This window comes from Trichosurus vulpecula, chromosome 9, assembly GCF_011100635.1.
Source record: "Trichosurus vulpecula isolate mTriVul1 chromosome 9, mTriVul1.pri, whole genome shotgun sequence".
Taxonomy (NCBI): Eukaryota; Metazoa; Chordata; class Mammalia; order Diprotodontia; family Phalangeridae; genus Trichosurus; species Trichosurus vulpecula.
In genome coordinates this window covers 41,806,242-41,822,910 of record NC_050581.1, presented here as the reverse complement: position 1 = coordinate 41,822,910, position 16,669 = coordinate 41,806,242, and the positions used below count along the sequence as shown (strand labels likewise).

The 16,669-nt window shown below is 36.9% G+C and overlaps 1 protein-coding gene across 1 annotated transcript; it reads left to right on the top strand.

Moving 5' to 3' along the window:
* The first annotated feature begins 13,959 nt into the window (after window positions 1–13,959).
* On the top strand, window positions 13,960–14,301 carry LOC118832090 (60S acidic ribosomal protein P1-like). The gene has a single exon (XM_036739536.1). It carries the CDS (start codon window positions 13,960–13,962, stop codon window positions 14,299–14,301), a length of 342 nt encoding a protein of 113 aa, XP_036595431.1.
* The last annotated feature ends 2,368 nt before the right edge of the window (window positions 14,302–16,669 follow it).

The following is a 16,669-nucleotide window of genomic DNA, read 5'->3' as shown; positions in this document are numbered from 1 at the left end:
TAGCTGTGTGACCTTGGGCGAGCCACTTAATTCTGTTTCCCTCAGTTTCCTCATCAGTACAATAAGCTAGAAAAGGAAATGGCAAAGCATTCCAGTATCTTTGCTGAGAAAATCCCAAATGGAGTCACGAAAAGTTGGAGAAGACTGAAAATGACTCAACAAGAGCAAAACTATTTAAGCCGCTAAGCATGGTAGATAGAGTGCTAGACTTGGATTCAGGGAGATATGAGTTCAAATCCTGCCTCAGACACTAGCTAAATGATCTCAGGCAAGTCACTTATCTTCTCCAAGCTTCAGTTTCCCTATCTGTAAAATGGGAATAATGGCACTACCTCCCAAGATTATTGTGTGAATCAAATGAGATATACAAAGTCCTTTGCAAACTTTCAAGTGCTATATACATGTTGGCAATGTTCAGGTCCTGAACTGGTCACATCTATGTGCTGAAACAGATAGCATCTGGTTAGCTTAATTATAATTATTGTGCCTCTTGAAAAAGAGTCGGATTACATTACCTTGAAAGTAACTTAAATTCAACTTCTCTCATGAGTTGACACAAATTATGATAGCTCATTTTTGTATGAGCATTTAACAGTTTTCAAAGTGCTTTTATGACAACAACCCTGTGAGGCATGTAGGGCAAATATCCTCACTGGTTTATAGACCATGAGATCATAGGCTTGGGGTTAAAAGAGGCCTTTGTCAGGTTTCTTCATTTTACAAATGAGGAATCTGAAACCCAGTTAAATAACTTACCCAATGAGACACTGCTAGGAGATCTGGAGCTTGGGGCTGGGTCTTCTGATTGTAATCCTAGTACTCTCTCTCTATTATACTACAATGCATCTTGATTCTAGTGAGAAACTCTTGGAGGGTAGGGCCTGGTTTCCCCCTTCCCCTTTGTATCTAAAGTACTTAGTGCAGTGCTTTGTATGTAGAAAGCATTTAAGATATACTTGCATTGGGTTTAATTGAATTTCCCGTATATCATGTTGGCCTACTGAGTTTCACTGGTCATTCATTGACCTTCCTGAAAGGATCACTGATCTCTCTATAATTCTATTTCCTGTCTTCTACCACAAACACATATTTGCGTCCCATTCCATTTTTATATCAGATCTTTAACTCTGAAATGCTGGTGGTACTTTTTAGCACCTCTCATTTTCAAAGTCAGAAAAGTGAAAACAAATAAAAAAATCTTGGATTTACAGTTTAGAAATAATAATACTGGAACATCAAAGCAAGGGAACATGTCTAAATAGTAGTCTCCAAACCATATTGGGTTGAAAGTTCATATCTAAGTCAGGTTATCTATTCCATTCTGAGCATAAGCAATTAAAATAGATCAATAGTAGACCTAGGAACTAAAGTTTTCCTTTACTCTGATGGGAAATGGCTCACACCATAGACTGTGATTTGCTACCAGGATTCGCCCCAAATCTACCTTGTGTGAGCATGTCACTTCATTTTTCAGGATGCTCTCACTTGGGGTGGTGGCCAGGGAAGTCACATCTATCTATTTCCCATAGCTATGAGTTTCTAATGTGCTCTGCCTATACTTGGTGCCTGATCATTGCCTTGGGGTTGTTTTTCTGGTATTCTGCAAGTGTGTCATGACCAGGTGCTCTTGAGATAGCCTAGAGTGGTACCTAAGATGTGACAACTGTATGGAACTTGGTCACCAAACTCAGAAGTGGTTCGACAGCCCCTAGACTTAATAGAGTTTCACTTAAGTATTGAAGATCGGATAGTCTCCAAGCATTTTCAACAAGGCAGAAACTAGAGGTAACCTCCCAGACCACCCAGGATTTCTCCATTACATGACACAAGTAAATACTCATGGAGTACAAAAGAGCAACACACCCAATAATGTTGACCTCAAATTAGAAATCCTTGTTCTGGGATTGGTCTTAAAATACAAATACATGATGATGGGCAGTTATCCAAGAATTATGCCATGTATGTCTTTGTGGTTGTCTCACATTCAAAGTCATATTTAATTTTCTACTTTACTTCTAAAATTTTCTATTTTTATCAATTTAATTCTTTTTTCAAGATCATACATGTTTTGATCTGTTTTTGGTTCTTGGACCACCTACAGGTGACATAGGATGATCTCTATCATATGCCATCATCTTAACTTTCAGGATGATTTTTACTCTGGTCTTTGTGAGTAAGACAATCTCCTATTATAAATACTTCCTATAGTTCCCATTCTATAAAACTTTCTCCATTGTGTTTCACTGGGATTCATGGCCTCTTGCCAATTGGGACAGTAAGTAAAATATCTAGGGCAAACAGTCTTAGTCACAATAGTTATTTTAGCTCTTTAAGTTTTGGCTTTTTTATTTACTTCCTCATTTTTTTCTTTTAAATAAAACTTTGTATATTTGTTTTTTTTTTTAAAATAAGCATGTATTATTTCTCTCTCCAACTGCCCCCATTAAACAATTTAAAATAAAAAATAAAACTTTCAGGATGAATATATACACAAATGTGTACATATATGTATATAATTCCAACAAAACAAATTCCCACATTGGCAATATCCAAAAGTGTGTGTGCATACACACACACACACACACACACACATACACACCCGTGTGTCTGTCTCTGCATTTTAAATCCCTCCCCTCTCTGGCAGGAGGTATTCCTTTCAACTCATGGTCTTTTTAACTTATCATCAAATTGATCAGAATTCTAAAATCTTTCAAAGTGCTTTTCATTATGATACTGTTTTCATATGTGTTGTGCACCTAGTTGTGCTCACTTCACTCCACATTTGTCCATAGAAATTCATCCAATATCTTCCAAAGGACACCTGATATTCTTTAAAATGTAAGTTTTTTCAAGCTTTATTGATTTTTTTCACACCGTCACTTTCCAAGTTCCTATATTGTTCCCCCATACAATGAGTGTTAGTAAAAAAAGAAGGAACAAACAGATGCACTGATCATGTCTGACTATATATATATAATCCAGCACAACTCTGCTGATGAGTCTTGTATGTTTCATCAATAGCTGACCTGTGGACTTGATTGGTTTTTCATTGTACTGATCTGTGTTCTCATGTCTTTTAGTGTAGTTTTACTTTACATTATTGTGAATATTGTTCTACTGGTTTTGCTTCCATAACTCTGTATCAGTTCTAAAAGTCTTCCCAAGTTTCTCTAAAAACATATTTATCATTTCTCTCTCTCTCTCTCTGTATGTATATATATATATATATATGTATGTATGTATGTATATATATGTGTATATATATGTGTATATATATATATATGTAGATAAATATTTATCAATTCTTAAGATACAATAATATTCCATTAAGGTAAAATTTTTTTAACCATTTTCCAATTTGGCCACCAACTTTGTTTCCAGTTTTCTGCTATTAGAAGGGAAATGCTGCTATAAATATTTTGATGTGTATATATATATATATATAATATATATATGTATATATTAATTAAATTTATATTATATTAATTTTATATTATAATTATATAATATATTAATATAATATAATATAATAAAAATATAATTATATTATAATATTATATTATATTAATTAAATTATTAAATAAATTTAATTATATATATAACATATATATATATATGTTATATATATATATATAAAATTAAATTTATTTTTTATTACAAAAATTCATTTTCTCTCCTCAACTGGGAGAAAAACCCCTTGTAACAAATATGTATCATCAAGCAAAACATATTCCCACATTTGCTATATCCAGAAAAAATGTCTTATTCTGAACCCTCAGACTTAAGTCTCTTTTTTAGGAGGTGGGTTCCGTATTTTGTTAATGGTCCTCTGGAATCATGACTGGTCAGTAAAAAGATTGTTCATCAAAGTTCCTAAGGCTTAGTTTTACAATATTATTATACAAATTGTTCTACGGATTCTGATCACTTCATTATTCATCAGTTCATACAGATCTTCTCAAGTTTCTCTGAAAAAATTCCCTTTGTCATTTCTTATGGCACAATAATATTGTATTATGCTCATATACCATAAATTTGTTCAGCTTTTCCTCAATTGATGGCTAGTTCATTAGTCTCCAGTTCTTTGCTGCTACAAAAAAGGTGCTTTAAATATTTTTGTGCATATGGGTCCTTTTCTTCTTTCTTTGAGCTCTTTGGGGGTATAGATCTGATAGTGATATTACTAAATTAAAGGACATGCATACTTTAATAGTTTTGGGGGTATAATTCTAAATTGCTTTCCAAAATGGCTGAACCAATTCATAGTTCTGTCAGTAATGTATGCATAACATAATCAGCACATGCTTCTATTATTTACAATTTTTGTTTTGTCATCTTTGTCAATATGAAGGGTGAGGTGAAGCCTCAGGGTTGATTTAATTTGCATTTCTCTCATGACTCTCCTGATATGTGGGGTTCTTTAATATGGCTGTTAATAGTTCCCATTTCTTTTTATTTTGAAAATTTCATATCCTTTGTTTACATATTGGGAAATGGCTCTTGGTCTTATATAAGGAATTTCTATAAATATACAGCTGTGATAGTAGACTTATATCAGAGGTATTTGATGTGAAAAATTTCTTTTTTTTATTCAACAGGTTTTCTTTTTATTCTTGTTATATGGATATTGGACATACAAAAAGTTTTTTAAGCTTGTATAATTAAAATTGTCTATTTTATCTTTTGTGATTTTATTTATCCTTTGATTTTCCACAAAATCATTGAAACATATTGAATAAAACAAATGAACTCCCCTCCCCCCATAACAACACCATAGGCTCAAATTAAAACAATTTCTATGAAACACTTAAGGAATGATTGACTTCGTTATTACCTAAACTGGTGTATTGGGGATCCTTGAAGAGTTTGGCCTTTGTTTCCTTTGATTAATTCAGTGTCTTTGATTGAGTCTTACTAGGTGCTAAGTCCCAGGCCCAAACCCTTATCTATTAGGTGCTAAGCCTATGTGGGTGTGAATTGGTAACTAAGGTGAGGCTCCAGGTGGGCCCAATGAAGGGAGGTGCTAACTCCAGAGCCAATAGAAAGAGCTTAAGTTCTGGTCACTCAGATGATGTTTGAAGACAGAGATATTTGCTTAAGGCATTCACTCCTGGAGGCGAGGGACTCTGGGCAGCCACTGTAGGGGCCTTCCTGCTGAACTCAGATATTGATGTTTTTCTTGTTAACTATGAATTATATTAGGTCTGTTTGTTATTTGTTTGTATTTGGTCTGAAGTTCAGGGTGCTGACTTTTTCCCCTGAACCAAGCAAATGATATTTGTATGCTGGATTAAAGTAAGATTGTTAACCCTTTAATGTTGCTTTCCTTAGTAAAGCAGATCAAAAGAACCTGGACTTGCACCATTCTGTGAGCTGGTTGTTGTTGGTTTTACACCCCCACAGCAGCTGCTAGCCGGATTGTTGAAACTACTGGTTACAAAATAAACATGAATAGCACCTTGATAATAGCACTCTTTCTATGATACAAATATGACATTGATAACTAAATCCATGAGAGAAAAAGAGAAACAAAATATCCAATATCTTTCATGAATATTTGTACAAAAATATTTCATGAAATATTATCAGAGAAATTACACCAACACATTCTAAAAATAATTCACTATGGCTTGTGAAGAAGCACTGAGGTCCCCTTTGCAAGGATAAATCCAGAGAACTTCAGATTTATTAGTCTGCTTGTCTGAGAAATGGAAGGATCACATGAGGAAATAAGTACTGGTATGTACTTATTTCACGAATGGTACATGTGGGATTTGCCTGAGGAGCTATCTGCCGCAACTCTTCAAATATTTAGAAAAGTCTCAGAAAATTATATCCTTTGAAACCCAAGCTATCAACAATCGTATGAAAAAATACTCCAAGTCTCTGATAATTGGAGAAATGCAAATTAAAGCAACTCTGAGAATTGGTAAGATGACAAAAGAGAAAATTACAAATATTGGAGGGACTATGGGAAAACAGACTTACAAATGGTATCAATTGGTAGTTGTGAATTGGTCCAGTCATTCTGGAAAGCAATTCATCTTATTTATGTTAACATTTTATTAACATGTTACTATAAAACACATTATTCTCCGCAAACACTTCAGCCTAGAGATACCACTACCAGTCCTATACCCCAAAGAGATGAAAGAAAGAAGAAAGTCACCCCTATGTACAAAATTATTTATAGCTGCTCCTTTTACAATAGCCCTATATTGTAAGTATAAGGGGGTGCTAACCTATTGAGCAATGACTAAGTAAATTATGAAATATGAATGTAATAGAATATTATTTTGCCATAAAAATGGTAAAATGCAGAATTTCAGAAGAAACTGAGAAGACTTCTACGAAATGATGCAGGATGAAGTGAGCACAACCATTTATGTAATGGTAATGGATAATTTATATAATGACAACAATTTATATAATGATGACCACATAATAAAGAAAAAAAAACCAACTTTGTAAGATGTTAGCACTCTAATCAATGCAATGATAACCCACAAGTCAAGAGGACTGAAGATAAGACTGCCTACCTCCTGCCAGAAAGCTAATGGCTTTAAAATGAAGAATAAGACATCTTTATCTATCATAATTGTTCAACTGAGGGGTGAAAATGGGAGGGAGAGATAATTTTAAAAATTAAACTAAAAACATTGCACTCTCTGAAATGGAGAACCTCGGCAACAACTTGAAGGGGATGTCAGTTGACGGCAACATCACAGAGTTTCATAGGTCATATGTTTCAATGATAGTTGCATTACAAAAGATCTGGACATGTGCAAGGAATTCACGATGCCCTGAATGGTCTGGTAGTCAGTTTCGATGCTGAGCATGCCTGGTGGATAGATGATATTTAGCTCCCTACTGCGGAGTAAGATAAGTACACATTCTTTATCTGCACAGTAAGGTTTTTTTTAATCTTGAATGATTCTTCCATGGACTGAGGGTATGGGGGAGTTACTACTTTCCAAAGGCTCATAGGACAAGTGGTTGGTGATGTGAACTAATTACAGGTGTTGATTTTTTTTTTGCTGTTTCCTGAAAGAAGTTGGAAGAGTATGAAGAAGGGCAACTGAAATGAGTGGCTGCACTAAAGTTACCGTTTCCCAGATTCCATCTCTGCAATGCTGCTGTCAAGTCCATGGATCAAGTAACATTTTAGTGAGGAATAAATATGGCTTCCAAACAGAGAGATACTCATGTCCTAGCTACATTCAAACTGTGTTTTGTAGTTTTCTAGATTTTATTGGATACTATCAAATCTAGGCCCTCATTTCTATGACTCCCAATGATCTTATTCTAGGATGTAAGGTCAAATAGAACTGGAAACAAAAAAAATGAACAATGTGGTCTGAACTGCCTGGCATATAGGAGATTTGGGGGATAAGAAATGTGGGCAAGGCTTCAATGACTTGGTTAACTGCCTTATATACATCATTGATACCTATACAAGGGGTAAAGTTAATTTGGGACATACAGGGATCCAGGTGATCAATGAGAATGCAGTCAAAAGTCTGAGTCTTCCACCAGTCAGTGTGTTATCAGTGCATATACATTTTGTTGTGTAGGACCACTGCTACCTGCCTTGGTTGTCCTTAGGTGACTGGTGACAAAAGCAGAATGATGAAGATGTTTAAGAAATGAAGGGAGTCAAGAAATGGAGGTATGATTCACAAGGACCCAAGTTTTCTTAACCAATCAATGCACAAGCATTTATTAAGTGCCAACTGTATGCTGGGCACTGTGTCCAGCTTTGTAGGACTTTGGGAAAATGTTGGGGGTTTTTAACTTTTATTTAGATGTACTCTATCTATGGACCAAAGAAAAAGCATTTTGGTATTTTTAGCTGTCACCCATAAATCTGAACCCTGATTTCAGATACCATCTGAAGCTCTTTAGTTATCAAATCTTCCTTTCTCTTTTGAAGTTCCTACCTTAAATTAGTTGTAGTTATTAAAATGTTACCTATTTGCACTTGGTCTTCAGTTTCTTGCCCAGGAATTTGTACTTGGTAGTAAAGCTTCCTAGGTTTTTAATGCCATAATTTGTCTTCTTGTGAATCAAGAGGAAAGGGTGGTAGTAGTAGACCTGTCGCTTGCTTCTCAGATGTCACTGGATGTCAGAGGGCCCAGCAAGATAAGGGTCAATGGGAATCCTTCCTCTTCTGTATCCCAGCTCCTGCCTACCCTGTTGTCACCGGTCGGTGGAGGGCCCAGCTGAGTAAGTGTTGCAGGGGACCCTTCCTTATAATCTTCCTGCCACTGGCCTTTCCGTTTTTCCATCCCGACACCTTTCATCCCATCTCTTATGGGCAAGAACCCAGATTAATAATAAGAATAATAACAGCTAACATTTCTATAGCCGCCACTCTGTGTCAGGAACTCTGCTAGTCACTTTATAAATATCATCTCATTTGATCCTCACAGCAACCTTTTGAGGTAGGTGCTTTTATTATCTGCATTTTGCAGTCAAGGAAATTGAGGCAAACAGAGCTTCAGTGACTAGCCCAGAGTAGTTATCAGTAGTGGGATAAGACCATGAGTGGCTGCTGCACCTCCAGCTCCGCTGGGATAGGGAGACTTAATCTCAAAAAAAAAAAAAAGATTAAGCACTTAATATGGATTTGATTCTGTTACCCACCGAGTTAGCTTTTCCAACTTTAAATACAAACATCTGTGGTTTTATTAAAGTCATTGATAAAACTGTTAAACAATGTAGAACCACTCCCTTAGAAACCTCCTATGATGATGACAGTAAACCATGAACGACTACCTTTTGGGTCCAGTCATTCAGTTGCTTGCAAATCCATCTATCTATTCTATTGTATGGCTCCCAATGCTCTATGTTATCCACAAGAATGGTGTGGGGCCTTTGTCATATACTGAGTTAGAATCTAAGGAAATTCTCTGCTCATCTCCTGGGCATGTTTAGCAGCTGTGAGTCAGTGCAGTTAAGTGACGTCAGTTCATGTCTCTCTCTATTTCCTAACCTGTGTAATGGGAGTGATAACGGTTGCTATGTGCCTCACGTGGCTGTATTAAAGAAAGCACTTTATGAATGTCAAACTGCTGGGGAAACGTGACTTATTCTTTGCGTAAGAGAAAGTAACTCTCCAGGCCAATAATTCCCCAGGTGTTCTCAATCATGAGACAAAGAACCCTTGTTCTTATTCCAGGGGTGCTGGGCTCCAGATGGCAGACTCGCTAACCTCTTGCTTATAGGGGTCATTCATTAATCAGGTGTTTGTAAGTTGTAAATCCAACCTTTTCTTTCTCCTTCACCCCACGATTTCATCAATACAGAACTTTTTAAAACTGCAGAATAGCAACTACTCTGTCAACCTTGAGGTTTGGATATTCATGTCAGGGCGCTGAGCAGTAAAATGACTTGTATAGGGTCATACAGACAACATAAGTCAGAATCAGGACTTGAACCCAGGTCCTCTTGGCTTGTAGGTCAGCCCTTTAACCACTATCCTCAAGCTTCGTCCTTGTTGCTAGTGCTACAGAGCTAGTGCTAGTAAGCAAAAGAAACACAATCCTGGGTAAAAAAGAAAGTGTACTTTCCTATCACAGAATAGTGATCAAACTCCAATGAATGTTTATTAAAAGTACTTATCGTTTGTAGAATATTATGTTGATTGCTAAATTAAGTTTAGATAAGACACCGTGTCTGTCCTTATGGAATTTTTACAGTTAGTTAAGGGGGGGCGGGGAGGAAGGGATATGGCATACACAAATAATAACAATCTAAAATAATACTTGAGTAGAATTAGTCAAGAATATAAATTATTAGAGAAGGGCAGAATATCATGTGAGGTCTAACAAGGAAAGACCATTACTGACCAGGAGGATCAGGGAAGGCTTCACAAGGAGGTGGGTACTTTTTGATTTGCTCTTTAAACTATGGGTAGGATTTAAACAGAAAAACCACTTCTTTAGCCAAAGGAAATGTGAACAAGAGTACAGAGGTGGGAAAGTGTAGACTGAAGATGGAAAAGGGTCCAATTTCTCCAGAGCACAGAATGTATAGGATTATGCAGGTACAAAATGTGAGGTCCTTAATTTTAAAATGTCATTTTGTTTTCAATGAACAAAAATCTATTTTTTCTCCCTCAACTTCCTGCCCCATGTTGGGGGGAAAAAGCGAAAAATCACTGTAATAAATATGCATAGTCAAGCAAAACGAATCCCTTTATTTGTCAAGTCCAAAAATCAGATGTTTCAATTTATACCCTTAGTCTGTCACCTCTCTGTCAGGAAGTGAATTACATTTTATCATGGGTTCTTTGGAATCGGATTTGGTCATTGATCGGAGTTCAAGGTTGTTTATAGTTACAATGTTGTTGTTACATAATAAATTGTTCTCCTGGTTCTGTTCTCTTTTTTTTTTTTTTGAGGAGGGAAGGTAGGGCAACTGGGGTTAAATGACTTGCCCAAGGTCACACAGCTAGTAAGTGTGTGAAGGGTCTGAGGCCAAATTTGAACTCAGGTCCTCCTGACTCCAGGGCTGGTGCTCTACTCACTGCACCACCTAGCTGGCCCCTGGTTCTGTTCTCTTTATTCTGCATCAGTTCATACAAGTCTTCCCTGATTTCTCCGAAATCATTCCCTTCATAATTTCTGCCACAATAGTACTCTATTACATTCATATATTATATTTTATTCATCTATTCTCCAATTGATGGGCAGCTAAGTGGTGTAGTAGATAGAACACCGGTCCTGGAGTCAGGAGGACCTGAGTTAAAATTTGGCCTCAGATACTTACTAGCTGTGTGACCCTGGGCAAGTCACTTAACCCTGTTTCCTTCAGTATCTGAAGAAGGAAATGGCAAACCACTCCATTATCTTTACCAAGAAAACTCCAAATGGGGTCATAGAGTCAGATATGACTGAAATGAACTGAACAAGAAATTCCCCACTTGATGGCACCTCTTTAGGAATATTTTTTTATATTTAGATCTTTTTCCTTTTTCTTTGATTTCTTTGGGAATAGGCCTTGTAGTGGTATTGTTGGGTCAAAGAGTATGCACAATTTAGTAAATTTTGGGAAATAGTTTCAAATTTCTTTCCAGAATGACTGAACCAACTCACTGCTCCACAATCAGTGAATTAATGTGGTTGTTTCCCCACAGCCTCCCCAACATTTTGTCATTTTTCTTTTTTGTCTATTTTGCCAATCTGAGGTGGATGGTTGCTTTAATTTGTGTTTCTCTAATTGTTAATGAGTCTTGAGAGAAAGCAGGGAAGCTAAAGGACAGATTTGAAGAGGGAGGGCATCGCAATCATGGAGGACAGTTAGTTCGAAGGCATAGAGTCAGGAGATGGACCCTCACGTAGGAGGACCGATGAGCAGGCCAGTGTTGTTGGATTCTGGAATAAGTGGAGGGGTATGATGAATAAGAAGATTGGACAGGTAAAAAGGAGCCACATTACAAAGGGCTTTTAACCCCAAATGGAGGATTTTATACTTGATCCTGTAGATAATAGGGAGACACTAGAATTATTTAGTTGGAGGATGGAATGTTTAGACCTATTGTTTAGGAAAATCTCTTTGGAAGTTTTGTAGAGGAGAGATTGGAGCAGGGAGAGATTTGAGACAGAGACACCATTAGACTATTGCAGAGAATGAATTGACAGGACCTACCAACTAATTTATGTGGGGGGGAAGAGGGAAGGAAAGATAGCACTAAGGTTTTGAATGTAAGAAACTATATAAATGATGGTGCTATTGACGATGAGGTCAGATTTTGGAGGAAAGTTTTTAAAGTTGGTTTTAACCAAGATTAAGTAACCAAGCAGATCCTTTGAATGTAATAGACAATCTGGAAATTTAGTGAATAGTCTTGAGATTCTAAGAGCAATACTTACCTGCCACTGAGAGACACCCGAGATGATCTGGAAAACATTTGGAAGTGTTTTTTATAAGGAGCACATCACTACCCTCATTGTGTATCAGTGTTCGATTAGCCTTGATAAAACTGACAGATTGTATCTGTCAAAGTCACTCTATGTGGGAACTTTCATCCAGTTACAGGATATAAGGTAAATATAATTTGATTGAATAAGTATTTTTCTTCCTTCTCCCCTCCCTTTTTATACAAACTCTGTCTTCAGGCAGGTCACAGATTAATAACACAAGTAAAAAGAAATGAGGATGATGGTGATAGAGTGAGAAGCAGGGCAAAGGGGTGGTGGTGAAAAAGAGAAGGCAAGAGAAGATTTTTTCAAAAAAGAAAACGGAAACATTGCAATGAATTGATGAAGTGGGGTGCTCCCAAGAGGGCAGTTTCAAATGGCAGGAATTTTACATTCCTCCAAACTTTGGAATATCACTTAAAATTTGGCCATTACTCTGGTGGATTTTAATGATTTTACAAGGAAGCAACTCAAAAAGCAAAAAGCAGAATAACCATATTATATACTGTTATACTTTGATCAGGGGTAGGGAACCTGTGGCCTCAAGGCCACATGTGGCCCTCTAGGTCCTCAAGTGTGGCCTTTGCCTCAGGACCACATGTGGCCCTCCAGGTCCTCAAGTGCGGCCCTTTGACTGAATCCAAGGGCCACACTTGAGGATCTAGGGGGCCACATGTGGCTTGGAGGTTGCAAGTTTCCCACCCTCTTTAAGTTTCCGTTGGCAGTGGTAGTGAATAGAGTGCTAGACTTGGGGTCATGAGGACCTAAATTCAAGTACTGCTTAGAGTTAGACTCATTAACTCTGGGATGCTAGAGTGGTCACTTAATTTATCTCAGCTTCAATCTCCTCATTGTGATAACAAACATTGTTGGCAGGGTCAGGTGAAACAATGTATGCGAAGAAATCTACAAATTTTAAATTGCTATGTAAATATCAGTTATTACTCCCTGACACTGCCTCGTGGACTTCAATAAAAAGCAACATGTAAAATAATTTATCAGAAAGTAACACTAATTGATTCAACTGAAATTAATTAATCTCTAAGTATTTATTAAGTGCCTAAGTGCTAGGTACTATAGATATTGTTGATACAAATAAAAAGAAAAAAAATACTTTGTAGGAGCTTATATTCTAACAGGGGCAAGTACATAGTTACATAAGTATAAAAGGAATAAATATAAGAGAATGAAATATCAATAAATCCAAGTCATTAAATATAAGAGCATTAGGGAAGGAGGGTACTAAGAGTTGTGGGAATCAGGAAAGGCTTTTTTATGTAGAAGGCTGTTTTTGACCTGGCTCTTGAAGAGAAGGACTCTCTGAGGGTGTACTTGATGAGAGAGTAAATTGCAGATATAAGAGGTTGGCCAATTCAAAGGCACAGAGATAGGAGAGAGAATGCTGTGTGTGGAGAACAGGGAAAAGGCCAGTTTGCTGTGTGGGAGGGGAACAATTGTACATTAAGGTTGGAAAGATAGCTTGGGGTCAGGTTGTTAACATATCTAAAAATCTAACCAGAAAAGTTTCTATTTTATCCTAGAGGTTGTCAGAAGCCATTGGTGTTTACTGATTAAGGAAGTAACAGGGTAAGTTATGAGCTTAAGGAAAATCAATTTGGTAGCTTTGTGGAGGAAGGAGTGGCCTGGAGAAAGATTGCAGGCAGGCAGAATACTTAAGAGACTGTTTCAGTAGTCTAGGCAAGAAGTTATGAACTAAGGAGGTGGGTTGACATGCGAGTAGAGAAAAAAGTGTCAATTGCATAGGCTCTTATAAGTAGAAATGTCAAGATTTAATAACTAATTGAATATGCAGGGTGAGAGAAAGGGAGGAATTGGAGATAGCACTGAGTATGAACCTGAGAGATTGGAAAAATGATGTTGCTTTTGAAAGAGACAAGAAAATCTGGCTCTTCAGTCACCTATATGGTGCTTGGTTCTTCTCCGGAAGCTAAGGCTGCATTGGGGTGAATGAACCCTCACTTCAGTCAGCTACTAGCACCGCTACAAACAAGTCTCTCCTCATCCATCTGCTGAAATGGCTGTCTCCGAGCTTGCTTGCATCTGCTTTGCCCTCATCCTTCATGATGATACGGTCACGGAGGATAAAATCAATGCCCTCGTTAAAGCAGCAGGTGTAAATGTTGATTCATTCCAGCCTGTATTATTTGCAAAGGCCCTGTCCCATGTAAACATTGCAAGTGTCATCTGCAATGTAGGAGTTAGTGGACCTGCCCCGGCAGCTGGTGGTGCTGCCCCTGCTGGAAGGGCTGCTCCTGCTAGCGAAGCTGTCCGAGCTGAGAAGAAGAAGAAAGAGGAAGCAAAAAAAGAAGAATCCAAGGAGTCCGATGATGACATGGGCTTTGGTCTGTTTGACTAAATATTTTTTGTAACATTAAATAAAAAGGACTAAAAAAAAACCTGGAAGAGGGGTGAGCTGGAAGGGGAAGATCATGAATTGTTGTATACATGTTGAATTTGAAATATTTCTTAAATATGAAGTTTGAAAAGTCCTGTAGCCAGTTTGTGGTGTGGGACTTGATATGTAAATTTCTCAATCAATTGGAAAAAGGTGATAATCCGACCCATGGTTGCTGAAGAGGTCACCAAGAGAGAGTATTCAAAGAAGAAGGAAAAAAGAGGCCTGGGGAGCTTTGGAGAATATTCATAGTTAAGGACTGTGATATGGATGTTAGCAAAAGAATACGGGGAGGAGATAGAAAACTTGGAGAAAGCAGTATCTGGAGAGAAGAGAGTATCCCAGAGGAGATGGTGGTTAGTAGTGTCATCTGCAAGTCAAGAAAGATGAGGACTGATAAAGGACCATTATATTGGACAATTAAGAAATCATTGGTAACTTTGGAAAAATAGTTTTGGTTGAATGAGGCTGAAAGCCAGGAGACTACAAAGTGTTGAGGAGTGAATGAAAAAATTGGAAATGGAAGTGGCCATCTGAGCTAAGCTTTTTCCTATGAGCTTGGTCTATAAAGGTAAGAGAGATATAAGAGGATAGCCTGAGAAGATGGAAAGGTTTTTTTGTTTTTGTTTTTTTTTAAGCAAATTTTGAGGTTAATTTATAATATACTATATACCTTCCAGTTGAAAATAAGCTAGAGTGACAATATCCAAGGAATTCAGTTAAAAATATTGAATGAAACAAATAAGGACATTCCATAATTGGTGTTAAGGAAAAATGAAAAAAAATGAATAATTGTCAGTCCAATACCCACAAAACAGTTTGACAGGTAAACTCATAAAAACAAATATTTTAAGTCATATTTTCAAAGAATGACTTTAATTCTACAGGAAATAATAGTCCCTCAGGATTATCATATTTTATCAAGAATCCTTCTATCATATATTATGTAAGATAAAACTAAAGGACTAAAAAGAGAAATTGTGCCAATGTCTATTAGCCATTCCTCTCATGCTGTTGCTTTATCTGTGGCTACCCTAATAGGCCTAAATGAGAATGATGCTTTCCTCTTTCTTATTATCATATGTTTAAATGGCTTCCACACTTTGACATTATACATTACCAACACAAATGCCACAAAAATGATTCCCCCCACAACTACAGCTGTTGTAGTGGCAATAAGAATTCTTCTGGAAATGGAAGTGGCACATCATCTACATAAATCTACATAAATCTTTTCATGCTTCTCTTGATTTTTGTGTTTGAAAGTCAAATTTTCTATTCAGCTCTGGTCTTTTCACTGAGAAAGCTTGAAAGTCCTCTATCTTATTGAAAATCCATATTTTGCCTTGGAGCATGATACTCAGTTTTGCTGGGTAGGTGATTCTTGGTTTTAATCCTAGCTCCATGGACCTCCGGAATATCGTATTCCAAGCCCTTTGATCCCTTAATGTGGAAGCTGCTAGATCCTGTATTATCCTGATTGTTTTTCCACAATACTCAAATTGTTTCTTTCTGGCTGCTTGCAGTATTTTCTCCTTGACCTGGGAGCTCTGGAATTTGGCGACAGTGTTCCTAGGAGTTTTCTTTTTGGGATCTATTTGATGAGGCAATCTGTGGATTATTTCAATTTCTATTTTACCTTCTGGCTCTACAATATCAGGGCAGTTCTTGATAATTTCTTGAAAGATGATATCTAGGCTCTTTTTATGATCATGGCTTTCAGGTAGTCCAATAATTTTTAAATTATTTCTCCTGGATCTATTTTCCAGGTCAGTGGTTTTTCCAATGAGATATTTCACATTGTCTTCCACTTTTTCACTCCTTTGGTTCTGCTTTATAATATCTTGATTTCTCATCAAGTCACTAGCTTCCACTTGCTCCAATCTAATTTTTAAGGTAATATTTTCTTCAGTGGTCTTTTGGACCTCCTTTTCCATTTGGTTAATTCTGCCTTTGAAGGCATTCTTCTCCTCATTGGCTTTTTGGAGCTCTTTTGCCATTTGAGTTAGTCTATTTTTTAACGTGTTGTTTTCTTCAATATTTTTTCAGTATTTTTTGGGTCTCCTTTAACAAGTCGTTGACTTGTTTTTCATGGTTTTCTTGCATCATTCTCATTTCTTGTCCTAATTTTTCCTCTACTTCTCTAACTTGGTTTTCCAAATCCTTTTTGAGCTCTTCCATGGCCTGAGACCAGTTCATATTTTTCTTGGAGGCTTTTGATGTAGGCTCTTTGACTTTGTCGACTTCTTCTGGCTGTATGTTTTGGTCTTCTTTGTCACCAAAGAAAGATTCCGATGTCTGAGACTGAATCTGAGTGTGTTTTCGCTGC

Coding starts and splice junctions, on each gene's coding strand:
- LOC118832090 (XM_036739536.1), top strand. CDS start 13,960: ATGGCTGTCTCCGAGCTTGCTTGCATCTGCTTTGCCCTCATCCTTCAT.